Source organism: Acanthopagrus latus, chromosome 23, assembly GCF_904848185.1.
Source record: "Acanthopagrus latus isolate v.2019 chromosome 23, fAcaLat1.1, whole genome shotgun sequence".
Lineage (NCBI taxonomy): Eukaryota > Metazoa > Chordata > Actinopteri > Spariformes > Sparidae > Acanthopagrus > Acanthopagrus latus.
The window spans coordinates 20,547,218-20,565,707 of record NC_051061.1 but is presented as its reverse complement, the minus strand read 5'-3'; the positions used below and the strand labels follow the sequence as shown (position 1 = coordinate 20,565,707).

The 18,490-nt window shown below is 44.1% G+C and overlaps 1 protein-coding gene across 1 annotated transcript in view; it reads right to left on the bottom strand.

The window, feature by feature from the left end:
- Positions 1-15,097, bottom strand: part of notch3 (notch receptor 3) — a 28,347-nt gene extending 13,250 nt beyond the window's left edge. The window contains exons 1-8 of the mRNA XM_037088558.1: positions 14,832-15,097; positions 13,677-13,749; positions 3,029-3,171; positions 2,591-2,926; positions 1,785-1,907; positions 1,455-1,688; positions 1,218-1,373; positions 942-1,127 (exon numbers count right to left, since the gene is read on the bottom strand). Coding sequence (XP_036944453.1) covers positions 942-1,127; positions 1,218-1,373; positions 1,455-1,688; positions 1,785-1,907; positions 2,591-2,926; positions 3,029-3,171; positions 13,677-13,749; positions 14,832-14,892 — 1,312 coding nt within the window. The 5' untranslated portion in view covers positions 14,893-15,097. The remainder of the gene's footprint in view (positions 1-941; positions 1,128-1,217; positions 1,374-1,454; positions 1,689-1,784; positions 1,908-2,590; positions 2,927-3,028; positions 3,172-13,676; positions 13,750-14,831) is intronic.
- Between the last annotated feature and the right edge of the window lie 3,393 nt (positions 15,098-18,490).

Below are 18,490 nucleotides of genomic sequence, written 5' to 3'. Positions count from 1 at the left end.
GTCTGTGGGAAACTTTTCTCTCATGAGAAGCCTCAGAATTTTGACACTGGCCTCTGCTGAACCACAGGGTGGAATAAAAGCTCCCTGGAGCATCCCCAGTGTTCCTACTCTACTGACCTGAAATTACCACACCCTACTGTCCAAGGAGCATTACCCCTCCCTGGGTGAGTGTCCCATTCACCAGACGCATGTTATACATTTTGCGTTTTGCAAACTATGAAGGGCTCCTTCATTGAGGTGAAACAGAGTGTGGATCAGAGTGCTGCCCCTGGGGAGAGGCTAGCGTGGAATCAGAAATAATCAGCAGCTCCACATGAGCTTTGCCAGGCTGGCTGATGATGAGGAGGGTGAGGAGGAAGGGCCTGTCTCTGGAAATGAAGGGGGAGGGGGGGGAGGCTCTGGGAAAAGGCCTCTTTCCCTCTGTGTGTGTATGAGGGGTGCAAAGTGGAGCACAGAGGGGCCCTATTGTTCCACTCCATTCCCACCACTCTACCTCTCATTAGTATTCACTGCACACTCCTCCCCCTAACTGCTGGCCCTCTCTCACATCCAGTCCTATAGACCCGACTCCCAGCTCTAATTTGTATAGTTCCCAAAACCCCAGGATGCATGTAGGACTGTGCGTGAGAGTTTCACTGTGTTTTTGTCACTGAATGTCCAAACCATCACTTAGTCCAAACTAATACCCTGTCTGGCTTGTACAGTGTACTCAGAGTTGAGCAGCGCCTCCATACCCCCAACGTCAATGGGGATGTATTACATAATAGTCTGCACTGGCAGTCAGTATGGCAGCTCTGTGGATAAACCTACTTTAGAAGGTCAAGTTTAAACAATCAGTTGTTCCATGCAGCTACTGGTTTTAGCCTGTCCTATGTTAAAGACATCAGGATGAAATAAGGAGTTACACATTGTATAATTGCTGAAATACAACGTGTCAATACCTGGCATGCAGATGCAGGTGAACTCTCCAATCCGGTCAAGGCAAGTGGCATCATTCTGACAGGGCATGGACAGGCATTCGTTGATATCAATCTCACACCGCGGGCCAGCGTATCCCCGACCACACTGGCACTGGAAGGAACCCTCTGTGTTCACACATTTCCCAAAATGCTCACATGGGTTAGCACCTGTGAGAAGAAGGCAGGGGTTCAGTACATGAAACACATCTGAACGTAAACCAACACTAACAATGGTATAAACACAAACTTCAGGCTTACCAATTGAACACTCATCCATGTCCTGGTTGCAGGCACCGCCTACAAAGCCAGCAGGACAGGTGCAAATGGCGCGGCCATTAAGAGGATTGGTGTCACACACTGCACCCTCATTGCAGGGGTTACTCACACATGCATCATCAAGGTGGCACAGCAAACCTGTGTAGAAAGCACATGTCAGTTACAACATGGAAGCTAGGACTAAGAGGGGCACAGAGGCCATTTGATAAACCCACTTACCTGTCTTTCCAACTGGGCATTCGCAGAAGAAGGATGCTACACGGTCATGGCAGGTGGCACCATTGAAACAGACAGCTATGGCACAGTCATCAATGTTCTCACTGCAGTCATCTCCAGTCCAACCATTGACGCAAACACAGGTGTGCCCGCCGATGGTGTTGAAGCAAGTACCCCCGTTATGGCAGGCGTTTGGTTGCATGAGACACTCATTAACATCCTCAGCACAGTATTGTCCTATTGTGGAAATGTGAAATATTAGCTCACACATTCTCATCATGATATACTGCTTATATATATTTTGTTTTAAATATGATGTAAATAGAGCTGTACCTGTCCACTCTGGTGGGCACTGGCAATTGTAGGTGTTGACTCCGTCCACACATATTCCTCCATTCATACATTTGTGACCTGGACAGTCGTCCACATTGTTTTCACAGTTGTGACCCTCAAACCCTGAGACAGGACAGATGGAGAGAAAAGAGTTATGATACACAGACACAGTAACACACACAGAGTGAGAGTTTATTAAACATTCAGTGGTCCCTGTTCCAGACACTAAGCATCTCTACACATATCCTTGAGTCATACTTCCCACACTTTAGGAGGTGTGGGGCAACATGGGCAGTAAAAAGGTTCAGAGGGTGTCTGATTGTTTACATCTTCTCATGACAGTTCCCATACTATGCCAGCAACAGCCATGACTCCTGCCTGCTTCAGAGGTCCGCACTCCCTGCAGTGTTTGCTTGTTTTATAATCTCTCACAGTTTCAATGACTTCCTCTCTGGCAAGAGACATTTCCTGTCAGCTCCCCAGTGGGAAACCAGAAGGTCCATAAAGTAAATTCCTTCTGTTGTGAGCAGAGCAGAGTGGAGTAGAGTGCCGGCGGGCTGCCTCTTCAACTCTCCCACCATCTCATCTCCCATCAGTAGCTATTAATAGCACACAGGAAGCTGACCTGGGACAGAGGCGTAAATCCCAGTAACAGCGCTAACATACACGTCATCAGGCTGGGAAACTCTGTATGCCTGAACCACAGTGCCAAGGGCCTGGGAAAACAGCAGGGTCTCTGCACTGACTCTAATTTTGTTTGTATGTGTGCATGTGTGTTCTATTAGGTGGATAGAGAGCTATTTTACCTGGTAGGCAAGCACACTCATAGGTATGGTCACTGGTCTGTCGGCAGGTGCCCCCATTAAGGCACTGAGATGGGGCGCAGGGAAGGGTGGACACCTCACATGTGCGCCCGCTGTATCCAGGTTGGCACCGACAACTGAAGGACCCATGGGTGTTAATGCAGAGGCCACCATTGAGGCACACGCCAGGCTTGCGGCACTCATCAATGTCATTGCGGCAGTTCTTTCCCTGGAAGCCAGGTGGGCAGGAACAGTTGTAGTGGTTATTCCAATTGGCACAACGGGCCCCATTGGCACAGGGACTGGTGGCACAGGCATCAATGAGGGAGCAGTCTTGGCCTGGAGATTAAATAGTGAATTGAATTCAGTTAAAACATAAACTTTCGATCCCCATTCTCATATCTGATCATTTGTGATGACGACAAATTGTGATGTATGTACCTCTGAACCCTCTCTGGCACACACAGGTGTATTGTGGGATGCCATTGACCACCTGGCTCTTACAAGCTGCTCCATTCAGACATGGCGATCGATGACAGGGATCCAGGTGTGTACAGAGAGGACCAATGAATCCAGGACGACATCTAGAAAAACAAATTCACACACACAAACACAAACATTAGGATGAAAAAAACGTTAACTAATACAGAGCTGTGACACTCCAACTCTGGTGTAGCCCACTTCCCATCATGTACTGGGTTTAGTAATCAGGGCCCAATGTCATCTTGGCAAAGCTTTCTGCCTGACTCATACCTTGGCATGAGTAATGCGCCTGGGCCCTGGACTGAATTTATATTAACTTGGTTTACTCCACAAGCACTAATCATGCAACACATTGTTCATGGAATGAGACACACAAACAATCTTTGAAACATTAAGATGGAGGCATGTCATGTCTCTGTGTCTAATACGTTTAACAAAGCACACAATCTGTTATTTCCAGATGGAAAGCCTCAGTGTCTCCATGTCAGCTAACATTCCTCCACTGTTACAGTTTTTCCGCACCTCAGCTCTTGTTTCTGTTCTCATATATGAAAAAGAACACACCCAGAAACAGCAGTCTGGAAACTTAACAATTGCCAAAAACACTGACATGAGAAAAATGAGGACTACACACAGCACATGAAGTGAATAGGAGAAGCAGCTGTGGTATTCGAGAGAAACAACACATCCACCTCTTTGTGAAACACTAATGGCTTATCTACATGTTTAGGTTTTTTTTTTTGGTCATTCTGTCTCATAACTGCACTGATTGTGTATGTGGCCATAAGTGCTGCCAAAACATGACTGACCTACACTCAGTACTGTGCCCGAATGCACCGTGTGTAGACACAGGTGGAGGATCAAGCTGCTACTGCTGCTGCTACCACTGCTGCTGCTGCTATTCTGCTTCGCGGGCTGTGTAGACATTGTGTATGCCTGACCTCTACCTGCTCCTCTAAGAGGCAGAAATAAACACATAAACAGGGCCTCCTACAGCTCTCTGCAGAGGTCCTATGGGAGCGTAGACAAGGTTTGGACTTACTAAGGGGTCCAGTATGATCTGGTAACTCTACACCCACAGTGGAGCCTCTGGCTGGATACAAACCCCCTCTTCAAACAGGCTGTTTGATTGTTTGATGCTGTTGACAGGGCAGTGACGGCTGGGTTTTGGCCCGCCCTTGGGCTCTGTCTTCTCTTTCATTGGAGAAGAACCCCTGGGCAGGATCAACAATGGGTTTTCATCTGTTCCCTTTTACAGGAGCATGACCACTATACCAGTGTTTGTTCATCTTTTACTTTTCTGGTGTGCTTTTTTGACTCCTGTCTAATAAAGCGTGACTAACAAAGACTAAAAAATGTTGAGACTCTTGACTCTTGGAGACGGAAGTCGCTCCAGGCAAGGCTAAAGAGGATGAACTGATGCGGATGTAGATTTTCACTGAAATTGCCTGCTTTGTCTCTGGCTGTTCTGCTGTGGTTAAGAAAAACTGGACACTACACAGGATTTTTTTTTTACAAGACTACAATAAAAGGTTAGCTCTAAGGCACTGAGACTTGGTCTGGAAGTTAAAATGAAGCTGCGCTGGTTGTGATGTTGAAGGGGAGTTTGGACTCCTAAAGCCCCCCTGAACGCCAGCTTGGCTTTCCCCAAAACCACCCCCTCCTCTCACGCGCTGAGAGGTCAGATGTCAGAGGTCCCCCGTCTAATTGTGATGATAATGTCACTCAGGCTGCAGGGAGCGGGGTGGGGCTGCTCTGCAGGAGAGAATGTCTTTAGAGGGTGGAATTGGTGGCGAGAGCGACGAAGAGGAGGAGAGAGTGGTCTGGTCCAGCAAGAATGTCATGTCATATTTCCTGTAATCCCTCGTCCCTTGCTCTGAAAACAGTGCACTCGCTCCGAATGCACAATCCCTGTTGCCCTAGCAACCTCACAGACGAACAAGCAAGCCTGACACCCAACCAATCGCCCCCTACCCACCCCCACCCTCGGTCCCCATGGCTATTTGTCATGGCTTGGCTGGGTTTATTTAGAGGCAAATTAACTATGTCTGGAATCTAGTGTGTCACTAAAAAATTAAACACGAATGTGGCACAAAGACGGCATACAATACAGTGCAGACCGACAGTAAAATTCCACAAGAGCCACTCTGCAATGTGGGTATTTGACTGCTAATGAAAGCCAAAGAGCTACAGTCTATACAGGATGTTGTTCCTCGAAGACCATTGTTACTCTCTGTGGAGAGAGAATAATTTACAACCCACTCGAAGAAATACTGTGTGTCAAAGAGCGTGTTAACTTTCTTATCAAGATCCAAAAATACTTAAACTATGAGAATGAAGTGCATTGCTATTTAATTGTGTGTGTTACACATGGATGCATGTTGTTGTGTGTATGAGTGTGTGAGAATGACGATAGCATTTATGCCAGATAAATTATTTGTCACTGCATACGAAAGTATGCTGCACTGAGCAGCCAAAGCACACATTCTTTTGTCTAGACCTGACTCACTGCCAACATGCTACTCCCATAACACACAAATCAGAGTGCTATCAGTGCAGGGAGACTGTGAGAGACGTGCAACTTTGTCCTGGTGCACTCAAGAGTCTCCTTATCAGGCTCTTTACAACCTTGTGGATTCTACTGCCTTTGGGAAAAGAGGGACGGACAGGAACTGTGCATTCGCCTGGGCCCAGCCTTATTTGTGGAGGATGTGGACGGCAGGTGCAGGCTGCTGTTGTGCAATGGGCCCCTGAGTCATATTTAGTGAGTGCCGACTTCTGACCTCTGAGGAAGAGAGTGCAGCAGATGAGGAGGAGGTCTTTGAGTGCAAGGGAGGGATGGCCAGAATGGGTAATCTCTCCGTGTCAGCACACATGAGGACTCCTGCCAGCTGCAGCCTCGGCCCCGTGCATCTGTCCACATCTGTCAGTACACCTCTGGGTGTCTGGCATCTACCTCTCCTGCCAGACTTTAAGCCAAAACAACTGGAGTGTTATGCTCATGGGACAAGTCCAGTAACCAACACACACGCACACACAAACTCACACACATTGGCCATTTAACACCACCCAAGAGATATGGTCATCTGCCAAAAAAACCCCCAAAACACATGCATTAATATTTCCTCTTAACAGAGTTTCAAGATAATAACATGAAGGCATCACTGCAATGAAGCAAACGCATGCAGCAATCACTACAAGCCCAAACACAAAGAAAGAAACTTACAACCAGCCTCAGCTTCTGAGGAAGAGAAGTATCGTGAACCCATAAAAGAAAGGATTTGCAGAAAAATTTAAAAGAAGGTGATAGCATCATCGAACATTCAATAAAGAATAGTTCAAAAAGTACAAATGACCTCATAAAACATTTTTGTAATTTCAAATATGACATTCCAGCAATGTGCCTTGATTTCTTTGTTGATCAGCATCAAGTATAAGGACCTTCTGACTAAAACAGTTTGATTTATGTGAGTGAGTTCTGTCATCTATACTTGTAACACAATGCCGGTTTTCCTGCTTTCTGGGTCACTGCAGGGTAACCTGAGCTCATCCTCTCCTATACAATAGCAGCTACTCTGCCAGAGGTCAAAGGGTGGCTCACCTGTGAACAAAGAGGCTGTAATCTCTGACACGGTTCATACACTCAGTCATGCACCACAAAGCAAAAAGTATAAAGGAGTCTTCCTATCTCAGAGGACATTTCCTAAACCAAATGGAGAAAAAGAGCAACAATGACAGAACTACAAACTTTTGAACTGGGGCAAGATTTCAACTTCTACATTGCATAACAGCAGCTAATCAACATATACTAAATCCTTTTTCCCATGAGGTTGCTAAAAAGAAATATTAAACTCTTACAACACTGTCTCTTTCTCTCAACAGAGACTCATTCCCTCAACCCCTCCTTCCACAAGCAAGCAGGAACCAGCTCTACTCCTTTATGCGAGTCCATACTGACACCACACTGCCAACAGGAGCCCATCCACTTCCCCCCTCCTTCAAACAGCCTCTTCTGCTCTGCTCTCCTCAGCTTGGCTCTCCCTTTCTCAGCAAAGAGCCAGATTGGGGGTTGGGGAGTGTTTTGTGGCCCAAATAAAAGAGCTAAAGTAGTCAGAACTCCTTTGTATGAAAGTGTTGGGGGGGAGCAGTGACCCAAACAGCTAGTCTTTCAGGCCTGGGCTTACACGGACCAACAGGCCTGGGCTGTAGCCTGGCAACAGTAACCCATGGTGAGAGAGAGCCGGAGTGAGAAAAAGGGGGTGTTGGGAGACAGGGTTTCGTAAGGACAGTTGGAGCACTTCAGAGAAGTGATCCCCTACATATGCAGGTAGCACCAAGCAACATGCAGAACCAGTTCAGTCTGGTAATTAAGTATGATCATGTCTAAAAGGATTGGTGTTTCACAGTTTAAAGCGCAAAGTTTGTTTCAACAATTGTGCTTAGGCACACAAAGGAGGTATTGAAATCTCCAGAGGGAGGTTTTCAGAGCACCCCTCAAGCATGAATATTAAACATGTGAATATGAGGACATTTAACTTTCTCTTGAGGAAAAGCGGCAATGCATTTGTAGGAGAAGCTAGACCAGCTGTCAGTGCATCCCTCTCACCTAAACACTCACCATTACATGCATAAGAATATAAATCCAGAATCCAAACTGCACATATCGTCTGCACCTAAGAGAACCAAAATGTACTCTTGTTGTCGAGTAGTGCTGCTATTAAAAAGGCTAGACACGTGCTAATAGTTTTTACAGTTTTAGTTCAAACACTATCTGAACAAATCTGACTCAAGTGTCAACAGACCTTTGGAAGAATACTCCCTGACATTTTTCAAATAGCAACGCGTTTGCCCATAACCACATTGCATGAATCCCAGGGTCGAGGTCTTTCAAAGCATTCACTGAACTCAACCACAAAAACCCCACCCAACCACCTAAACTGAACCAGATTTTGTTAAACTTTGAAACAGAATTTTAAAAGACCCCGTCCCCAAGTGAAACACGAATGATCCACTGCAATGCCGTCTTTGGTGTTTTGTCTCAAGTTAGCCCGAACAGTACAAATATAATGGAACAAAAGATACCCAGACCTTCTAATGGCCTGTGTTGCAACTCATTTCAAAGCAAACATTTGGTGCACAGTTAATGATGCTTAAATAAAACTACACATCTGATAAAAAAGAAATCAATTTTAATAATGTTGACAGGAACTGACTGATAGAGACCAGTACTCTCACAAGCTGTAAGTCCTGAAAGAATGAGATTGGTTTATGGTGTGCTGGCAAAGCTAAGATAAGCCAAGGAGAACACTAAGAAAACAGCCTGAAAGTGAATATTATCTTAAATGCTGTCACCCGAAAAACTACAAGAGGTATTAAAGAAAGATGTGGGCCAGTCATACCTGATGAAACATTCTATAAAACTTTAACAAATTACAAAAATGCAGCAACTGTGTGTTAAGCTCTGATAAATCTTAAATTCTGGAACAGTAAACATTGACAAAATGTTGCCTAGTTGTCTGTGGAAAGTGTGCTTGGTGGAAAAGCGAATGCCTTTTCCTGAATCATTTAATGATGGACCCATCCCTTCCTCTTCTAAAGGGGAGGGAGAGACTGGGGAAATTTTGCTGGCGGACCTCAGTTATTTCAATCAAGCCTGGCTGAAAGTCTCCTCTGAAGAACAGCCAGGGGATGGGATTTCAGATGCAGGCTTATCCCTACATGAGCGTGTGGTTCAGACAAACATCGAACCCAAAAAGAATAATAAAACACAAGCACACAGGGCTGGTTTTCTAGATTTGTGTGACGTGCGAGTGAGCACACAGTTTTCATTTCCACATGCTCACTTATAAATTCCAGGGATGAAACAGTTTCAGAGCAATGTAGCCATGTGCTAAGAAGATGAAATAAAATTAGGCAGAAGATGAGAAAGTTGAGGAAAATGGAGGCCTCAGTACACTGAGTAAGCTGCTTAAGCCTCTTCGATAAGACAGGATGTGCGTAGCAGAGAGGTCAGAAGGCACCACTTCCTGTGACTGGGCCTGGGAACCACAGCTCCTAGTCTCCAGTCATGACCCAGAGACATGAAGGGGCAACAAACCCAAACCCCACTCCCTATGATGGTGTAACCTCTTCATCAGAAAGCACACATCTCGTCATGGTTATGGCCAATGCCCTTCAAATAAGTCATCTGAAACTACTGAGTCTGCAATGCATCAGAGAATTCCACAGCGGCTCCATCTGCCTGCCAGGACAGCATGAGTGATATGGGCTATATATTGCCTCACAAAATTGCAAAGTAACTAATTGCAAATCAAACAAGTCATTCCAAACATCCCATTCTCAATGTGACTAGGCTGACAGTATTGTTAAAGACATTCCTGAAGGGGCTACCAGGGTGAATGGATGGGAGGTACGGACAATAACCTGAAAGCACCAGAGGGACAGGAGGAATCTTACTAAGCATTCCTCTCTAATCCACCATAAAGATGCCAAAGAAAACACTAGCACTGAGGTGCTCTGAACTAAGCTAACAATATAATCTGTCTCTTTGCTACGGTCTGTCAGTAAATATGTGCTATGGCATATTTTCACTTCTCTGTGAATTGTGTAAAAATATATATATATATATTTTTAAAATATACACTTTCATCTGCTATTGAGTAAAGTAAACTTCTAGAAGATCGACTGGCGAAATGGCTTGTGTAAGTAACATTTTACCAGCCACTCACTGTTTTTGTTTTATGGCTGATGAGTAACGCACATGCACAAGCCCAATGCACATTTTATCTACATTTGGCTAGTGTCTGGTAGCTGTGAATTCCCACGAGATTTGTTTCCTTATTGAATAAATAAATGTCCTTTCTTTTAAAACATGTACAGCTCTTTATTTCCTTGCAAAAGTCAACAGTTACAAACTTTTTACTACAGAAACAGTCTGTTCCTTATCAAAGTCAGAGATATCCTCTTCCATCACATTCTAAGAGGTTGGGAGTTACTACAGGGTCATAACTGAACACTCACAATTTATATGCTAACTGTGCTACTGAGGCCAAGGGCAAAGCATTTGTAACATGAAGAGGACCACTGAATCCATCTGTGGGCCTCACACAGCGGAGAAGCCGCACATTTATTTGAATTTGGTTTTTGAAGATCTGAGAGGAAAGAGTTGGTTGTAATCTGCGATCTGCCACTGTGATGAGAGACAGAGGCAGAGGATGAGCTGGGACAACATGCAGAGAAAGCCGCCGCACTGTGAGAGAAGCAACATGTGCGAGAGGGACTGAGAGCTACCGGCTTCATTCCTCCACGAGCTTGTCTCTCGCAGTATGGGGGCGGCTGACTGCTCAATGGCAGCACCTGGCCCTATGCTTCCCCTTTGTCAAGATCTGACTTCACTGGATTACCATCACAACATCCACCAGCTGTCCTCTACGCAGCCCCCCGCGCCCCCCGCTCCTTCCCTCCTTCCCAGCCTCCCTTTACCCATTCCCTACCCCCCAGTCCAATCCCTCCAGCTGGATCCTCTCTGAATGACACCCTCTCAATCTGCCTAATTATCTCTCCTCCGGCCACGCCACCGTGGCCCTCTCGAGGCAGCACATTCTGCTCATGGGGTGGAGCCGAGGGGCCGGAGGCTCCTCAACTGGACTTCTGACTGCTCACCTAGAAGGCCGCACTCTCTGTGACACTCTCAGCCCTTCAGTGTCAAGTTCAAAACTTTGGGTTACAGTGGGATCATAGAAGGATCTTCTCAAAATTTAAGTGTGTATCAAGAAGAAAAGTGTGTTAAAAAGAAAAGAAAGAAAAGAGCTGAGCAGAGCTGTTGTTTTTGAGCAACATTAGCTGTTGAGGAGACATGAAGAACTACAAAATCATCATCTTATTCACAGCCCTCAAACAAAGCCAACTGGTATAACAGGAAGGATTTGCCTTCCATGTTAATGAGAATCTTCATCAAGCTCACTTCAAACATTGTACCTGCCTTAATTAATCATCTCACAATCAACTCTTGTAACGGCCTTTGAGCTTTTCACAGGTTGACTCATATCAGGCTACTATTCATTCAGTATTTACTGGATTTCCCTTTCCACACAAGACCTTATCTTACAACTGTAGTTTAATTTAGCTCCCTGCTAATCTCAGACTTCAGACAGACCCTTCAATGTAATAACCTAGAGTTTTACTAATATTTGGATCACTTCTGGAATAGTGATGCAACCACTCATCAACAATCATGCTCAACCATTAAAACTAGCAGTTGCAGCCAATACGTTGGGAGTATGTTGTGAAGCCAGGTTGGAACGCTCAGCCCTTTCAGACTAAAAGCATTATCTGATCTTTTCTGAGTCACTGAAACAGGTGAAATGGGATTCAGGGAGTTTGCTAATTTGAACAGTTGACACATGATTACTACTCTAATCCCCTATCAGCAACTCTGGCCCACAACCTTGACTATTAAATCACCTGAGGTGCAAGTCAGCACACTGCGACACACAATAAAGCTAAGAAGATACAGAACTATGAGATAACTTTGAGATGTCTTACATGTTCGGGCTATAGTGTGGTATCATAGCAGTGTCTGCCAACAGGACAGAGGATATCTGGGACAGTGACAATGGTAGCTGCCATACACACAGTTTTACTGTCACTTAAGAAGATACTTGCTGTAAGAAAAACTTAAACAACACAGTGGTTGGTCAACTAGGAACAGATGGACATTCTCTGCATAGAACAATGTGCCAGATTCTGTGGAAAAGAAGTGATTCCCAGCAATGTTGTTTTCTACTGGTTCTACAAATTCCTCTCAAATGCCAGAACGTGTATCTGTATCTGCATTCTGTTTCTCTCTCTCGACTCTGTATTGGCCTCACTCTGCTGTGGCCTTTCTTCTCTCCCTCTCTATGACCTGCTCTGATGGTGCCCGGTTTCAGGCAGGTATCTGGTAGAAGAAAGGATCTTTTCTGCTGTTTTGGATCTCCTGTTTCTGCAGGCTCCCAGGGGAAGGGGTGGGGTGGCTCCACCACTCACCTCTGTCTACGACTGGTCTGACCACTCTCATGTGGCCACGCTCCGCTCCACTGATCTGCCCTGCTAGGGGACTCTTTCTGCACTGTGTGGTATGACATTCGATGTCCCCTTCCATTAGAAATCCTTTCCATGGACACTTTGAGTACTTATTTTTCTTGGCGCGGACCCAGCTTAGTGATCACACATGCCCAGGTCCTACACTCTTAACCTATGTACAGATACATGTACACAGGACAAAGGACTGAGGGAGCACAATGGATAAATGAATGGTGTGCTCCAAAGGAAAACACATCCCCTGCGATAAGATGACCTTAAATAGGGAGATTAATGTACAAGCGAGACCAAGCATTGAGGTGTTTTTCTCTAGTAGGAGGGAAATTCAATTTCTGTGTGGTGCTGAAAATTAATGATTTGCTCAGAGAATGATGTTAGATATGCTGAAAAAAGATCTGGCTGCATAAAATTATACATTCACTCACTCAAGTTAGTCTCCCCCACCTTGGCTTCAGCTAATGATTAAAAATGTGGGTGGTGGTTACTCGATCCACAGTCAAGTTACACATTGGCTGGTGTGTAATGGCTGCTACTGGTAGAATAGTGACCTCAAAGAACTACGCAAATTGCTTTTGTGTTTGAAAAATAGAAACATTTGACTTAGTTTTTGCCTGTGAAAAGCGCATTTATGGTATTGGCTCAACTTTGAACCCTGTGGTGTTGTAAACTGCAAATAACTCCAATAAAATAATAAATGTACTGTTTTGGAGGGAAGCAGCTGGCAGCCAAGGAGGTTTTGTTCCACCAATGACTGTATCTCCTCCATCTGAAACACTCAGGCATGTTTCCTAAGCTAAAGGGTGTTTTAAAAGGGACAAGTGACCCCAGGGCAAGGCACTGTAGGCTATTTAGCTTTACTATTGTAACGTGGTCCCACACAACCCCCCTCACCAATTTGAAAAACAAAAGCCTTATCACTGCCAGAAGATGTGAGAGCACAAAAATGCCCAAAGCAGGCAGGAAACAAAGACAATCAATCAAAAAAGTTGTTATAAAGCCTACAAATGAACCCCTGTTACTTAAAAGGGGTAAACTGTGTAGCATTGAAAAATAACACAGATTGAAGATGAATAAAGAAACATAGAGGGAAATCTCTACTCATGTGCAGCACAATGCAGTGATTTATGTCTGACAAAGCTCGAAAACAGGTGCAACAGATGAGTGTTGCAGCCAAACATGTCGAGGCTCGTTGCTGCTCGTCTGCGTAGGCCTAATCAATTTTCTAATCTTTCGCTACTTTCATGTGAATGCTGTAAATTAACAGCCAACACAATATAAAAAGGGCACATTCGCTTCGGCCTGGGAATGAATCTTTCCCGTGAACCTCTGAAGAACCAGCTGAGGGATAATAGCTTGTGTAAATCAATTTACACACAAGGCCTACACTTGAGGTTTGAATGCCTTTCAGAAGGAGAGTTTCTGAAGGAATCAGGCAGGAACAAAACTCAGATTGGAGCCTTTGCTGAAAGGAAACACAGGCCCACAGGATTTTATCCTGGTACATCTTAACACATGTTCCACTTACATGCATCGAGTAGGTGATTCTAAGCATGTCCCTCCATTTTCACAAGGTCTGTATTTATCCACGCATCGGAACCCTGTGGAAAATTGAGAAATGTGTTAGAGAACCACACAGGTGACTTGATGCCATTCACTTAAACCTCAGACCATGTAATCAGTATAAATAATGTCCCATTACAAGAATATTCGTATAGAAGCTCTTTATTAACCCTGTAAAACATGACTGAGATACCCAAACTGATGTTTCCACTCGCTGATACACATTTCAAGCTTCCCTGATTGCAGGCCTTTGCCACTTGTGGCATCTTGCAGACACAACTGCATGTCGGCTGTTTAGTTTGTCAAAAGCAGAGAAAAAGTGTTCTTGATAGAGACAGCTGGCAGGAGGAGATGTTTTCAGCTCGGAAACAAGTTTGTCTGAGCCATTAATTTATCATATCTGTCACTGCTCAGCCGCTTCCAGTGACAAGATCTTCAGTTTGTTAAAGGGTCTTTGTTCAGAGAGGGAGGGGGTAACTGCACTCCCTGCTTCAGTTAAACACTTTTTATCTTATTTAACCCTGTTTTTTTTTTTATTTCTATTTTAAAAAACAAACAAACATCAGTTTTAACATCATTACACAAGCCTAAACTTCTTGGTTAAAGTTTTAAAGGACAGCTGATGGCACAGGAGCTGCCTTTCTTCTTTTGTTAAGTCGGTGGAGCAGCAGCAGCTCTCCAACACTAGAAAACCAACAACTGCATATAGATCAGTTATTATCTTTATAAATACCTAATCTATCCATACTGCACTGAGAGATTTATTCACACTAAAACACTTGAGTGTGTGTTTCACTTTGACACGTGACGCGTGTAAACGTCTCCGGGATCTGTTACCACTATCTGCTGCGGTTCAATTGTTACAGGGGATTTGGGGAAAACGTTGTAGATTATCCGTTATTATTTGTAGGTTAAACAACCTATAAACTGTTCAGTAAAATTAGAGAATTAAAAAGTTCAGAAGGTGCTCCCCAGTTCTCAGTAAGTAGCCCAGTTAATAAAGGAAAGCCCCAAATTAATTTGGAGCCGGACGGTGGATGTCCAGACACGTTCAGTCCACCTCCAGCTGCCTGTAAACTACGAGTATTAGACTAAACGGAGTTAACTGGGTCAGACTTACCTTCACAAATATGCGTAAACAATATGAGTGACAGAATAATCCATGGAATATTCCCTTCCATTTCGGTGGAAAAGTTTCCAGCGTTTCAAGACTGGCTTTTAGTAGAAATACATCCTTGATTAAGCTCACATAAAAATTAAGGCTCCAAGATTGGTGGGGATTGTTTTCATAAAGTCAGCCGGAAAGCGTTACGTCCCAATCCCGTATTATCCTCCGCAGCTCGGCCACGGCTGCTGTGATTCTCCGTTAACCTCCTGAAACTTTTGAAAAACTTTTCCTTCCCGATCCGTCTGTCCCAGAGCCCGCTGCTACTCCGCCTCCTCTCTCTCTCTCTCTCTCTCTCTCCCTCTCTCTCTCTCTCTCTCTCTCGCTCACCCCCACCCAAACACACACACACACACACACACACACACACACACACACACACACACACACACACACACGAGATAGTCCGTGCGCAGAGCTTCCCAACATCGGGCCCACCGCTACCCTAACCACACACACACACACACACACACACACACACACCAAATCTACCAACACACATCAGGACTTTGCTGAGATATGAATACAAAAACAACAACAACAACAACAACAACTTATTTGTCATAGAACAACTATTAGATTTCACGGGAAAAGGAACATCGTTGTCTGTCTTTTGTTCTGTCTACAGTCTGCACTGAATCAACAGTTTATTCATGTGTTCCTTTTATTTTCTTTTTACTGCATTGTAGATCTACGAATTGTACACTTTGGCATAATATAAAAGATGATATTAAGCTGTTATAGACTCAGCCAAAATGTGGAGTATTGTCCCAAAAACCTAAGAACCACTGTCTCGTTTTAAGTTATGATTTTTTTGATGCAAATCCAGATCCACAGAAAACCTGCTTTGATATGAATCTGGAGGTTGTATTCTTGGTTAATGATGGATTAAGTCAATTCTGATGGTTATTTTGGGTTCTAGCAATATGACAGTCAGATCAAACTGTAACGGATCTGAACTCTAAAAGTTTTAAATATCTGAATTTAGACTGTTGCACTGTGACATGTTGCTATCATTATTCCAAAACAACAGCTTTAAATCAACTATTTACATCAGGGATGAATATTTGAGTGAAATGACACTTTATTTGTCAATAAAGAGGTTACTTCTGTATTATGGCAGTCGACTGGGGATGTGTCCAATCCTGTGCAAGCTTACTTGTTTGTTTGTATGTTTACAGCTGATGACTTGCAGATAAGAGCGTGAATTGTGTTTACATGATTGCAGAAAGTGCAGGCATTCCTCTTATCCCCACGGCCCATGCACTGAGTATCTCAGCCTGCCCATGGCAGTGGACTCATTTTCTGCAGCCGGCGTATAGTGCCTCAGTTGTTCTGCTGCACAGAGCGGAGCCGGTCGCTTACAGAGACAATAGCCTTGATTTGAATCATAAAAGGAGTCCGGCATTATGACACAGTTTCTCTCTGCAGGGGAGGGCAGCACACTAATATTCAAGCACACTGCCCCTACACCACAGTCTCCCCCTCTACATCACACTATTCCTGGTCCTAGTCTTGAATAAATTACAGGCATGGGTAGGGCCATGAATGTAGCAGGCTGGTTTGGAGCGAAGTTCGTTAGTACGTGTGACGTCATCTATAGGGGTCAGTGAAAAGAGCTTGTTAGGCCTCGCAGACACCTGCTTCATTTGGCACCCACCGTGTGATGAAAGTTGGGCAGCGCAAAGTTTTCAATAGCTGGCTTCAGCTTTTTGTGCACAATGACATGATTACTTAGTCCTATATTGTTCATTAGCACGTGGGTATTGCTGCAAGTGATTGAAAATTGTCTTTAAAGGGTTACTTTCGGGTTTTTTGAAGTGGGGGTTATAGTTACAATCCCACCTTCATGAAACTCAAACTAACCCCTTTAAGTGTAGGCTATATTATTAATATATCTAATTTCTCTGAATGAATTTTACCTTGAGATCAGACAGCCCCCTCTGACGGGGAACTGAAGCCACTTAATTGCAAAGCCACCAGACTCCTTTGACAAAAACAGTCATTTTAACATTACAGAACATGATGGTTGCTCCTCTACAGCTGATGTATTCTTTGTGTTACTGTGTGAGTTTGGTAAATCTGAACTAACTTTAAAATACTTTAGTCTATAAAACAGACACTGGTGGCACTGAAGAGACTGTAGATGGATACATGGCCTCAGTTTCCAGTCAGAAAGAGCTGCCTGGCAGTGAGGTAAAGCAATTAAAATATTCCAAGCATGCACCTAAAATGATGTCAGATTTTTTGTGCGGGCCTTTTTTCAGGTGGCTGACGTGTTTTACTGCTGACCCTGTCAACAATGGAACATTGCTTATCTTCCTACACTAAGACTCCTGCAGCTTCTCCAAACTGGGGGCATGCTGACTGCCATCTACTGAACTAAGACTATGGGAGATAGCTCAAACAACTCCCCAACTATCCCTTTAAAACCTTTTGTTTCTGACTCTGGCTCCAGCTACAAGTGAACACTGGACAGAGACAAGGAGATAGGTGTAATACAGTCCATGCATATATGAAGTGGGTGTAATAAACTGGGTTTTTGTGTTTTCATCCGGCCGTGAAATATGTTTTTCACTCCCTGGGGATGTAGTAGGTGCACTCCCAGCTCAGTCTGGCAGGTGATGGCAGTATTTTGACTGGCTTCCAGTTGGAGAAGGTCCCGAGGAGAGATTTCTCAGTGTGCTCAGGGACAGAGATTTGTTTTTACAGCATGTTGTTATCTAGGCATGCAAAGTCTCCAAATGTGCATCATTCCTCTGGAAAACTCAAGGCCTTGACCATTGCACAAAAAACATCTGCTGGCTTCTTCGTGTCGAACAATGTTTTCACAACAAAAGTCAAGGCTGTTATCAATCAACACATTATTAAAACAAAACCTAGCAGAGATTAATGTGTCAAATATTGTAATAGGATCATCGTTGTAGATACAGTATGTGAATCTTCCCATTTCTTTAAAGAGCACAAAATAATCATTAAAGTTATCACTACAAAAGCAGTTGCAGTCCAAATAAACATCGAATTCAGCAGTTTTTCTCTAAACTAAATGTTGAGTTTGCTGCCCTTTTGTTTTTGTTCTTTTGATGATGACAGGTATTTCAGTAATGCTGCATTCTCCCAGTAATGGATTCTCAAACCCCCGTGTTTAATAAGACTTGCTGCAGCAAACTTTGAAAGAGTGCTGTTGAAAGGTCCAATTTTCTCCACTCAAAAGCTAACATGCTTTGTTTGGGAGGATTACAATCTGTGCCGCTTGACTCCAGAAAATAAAGAGCCAATGAGAAAATTCCAGTTCGTCTTCTTTCTCTCTGATCTCATTAGTGGAAGCTGCTGCTCCAGCCCTTCCCTCTGGAAATATGACCTTTCCTTGATTGTTTTAGAAATGAAAGAGAACAGTGGAATTAATCTTGTGTCAAGAACACCAGTGGGACAGCCTCTGGTTACTGTGTGGGACATTTCTCCTGGTATAGTCTGTACTCTCATTTTAATGAATTCTCAATCGTGTTATCATTTTCGTCTCGTTATCACTTCTCTCTCCCGACCTTTTTTCTGTCTCTCTTCACACACACACACATGCAGAGCAGAAGAAATGCATCAGTGTTGTGTTTGTACTG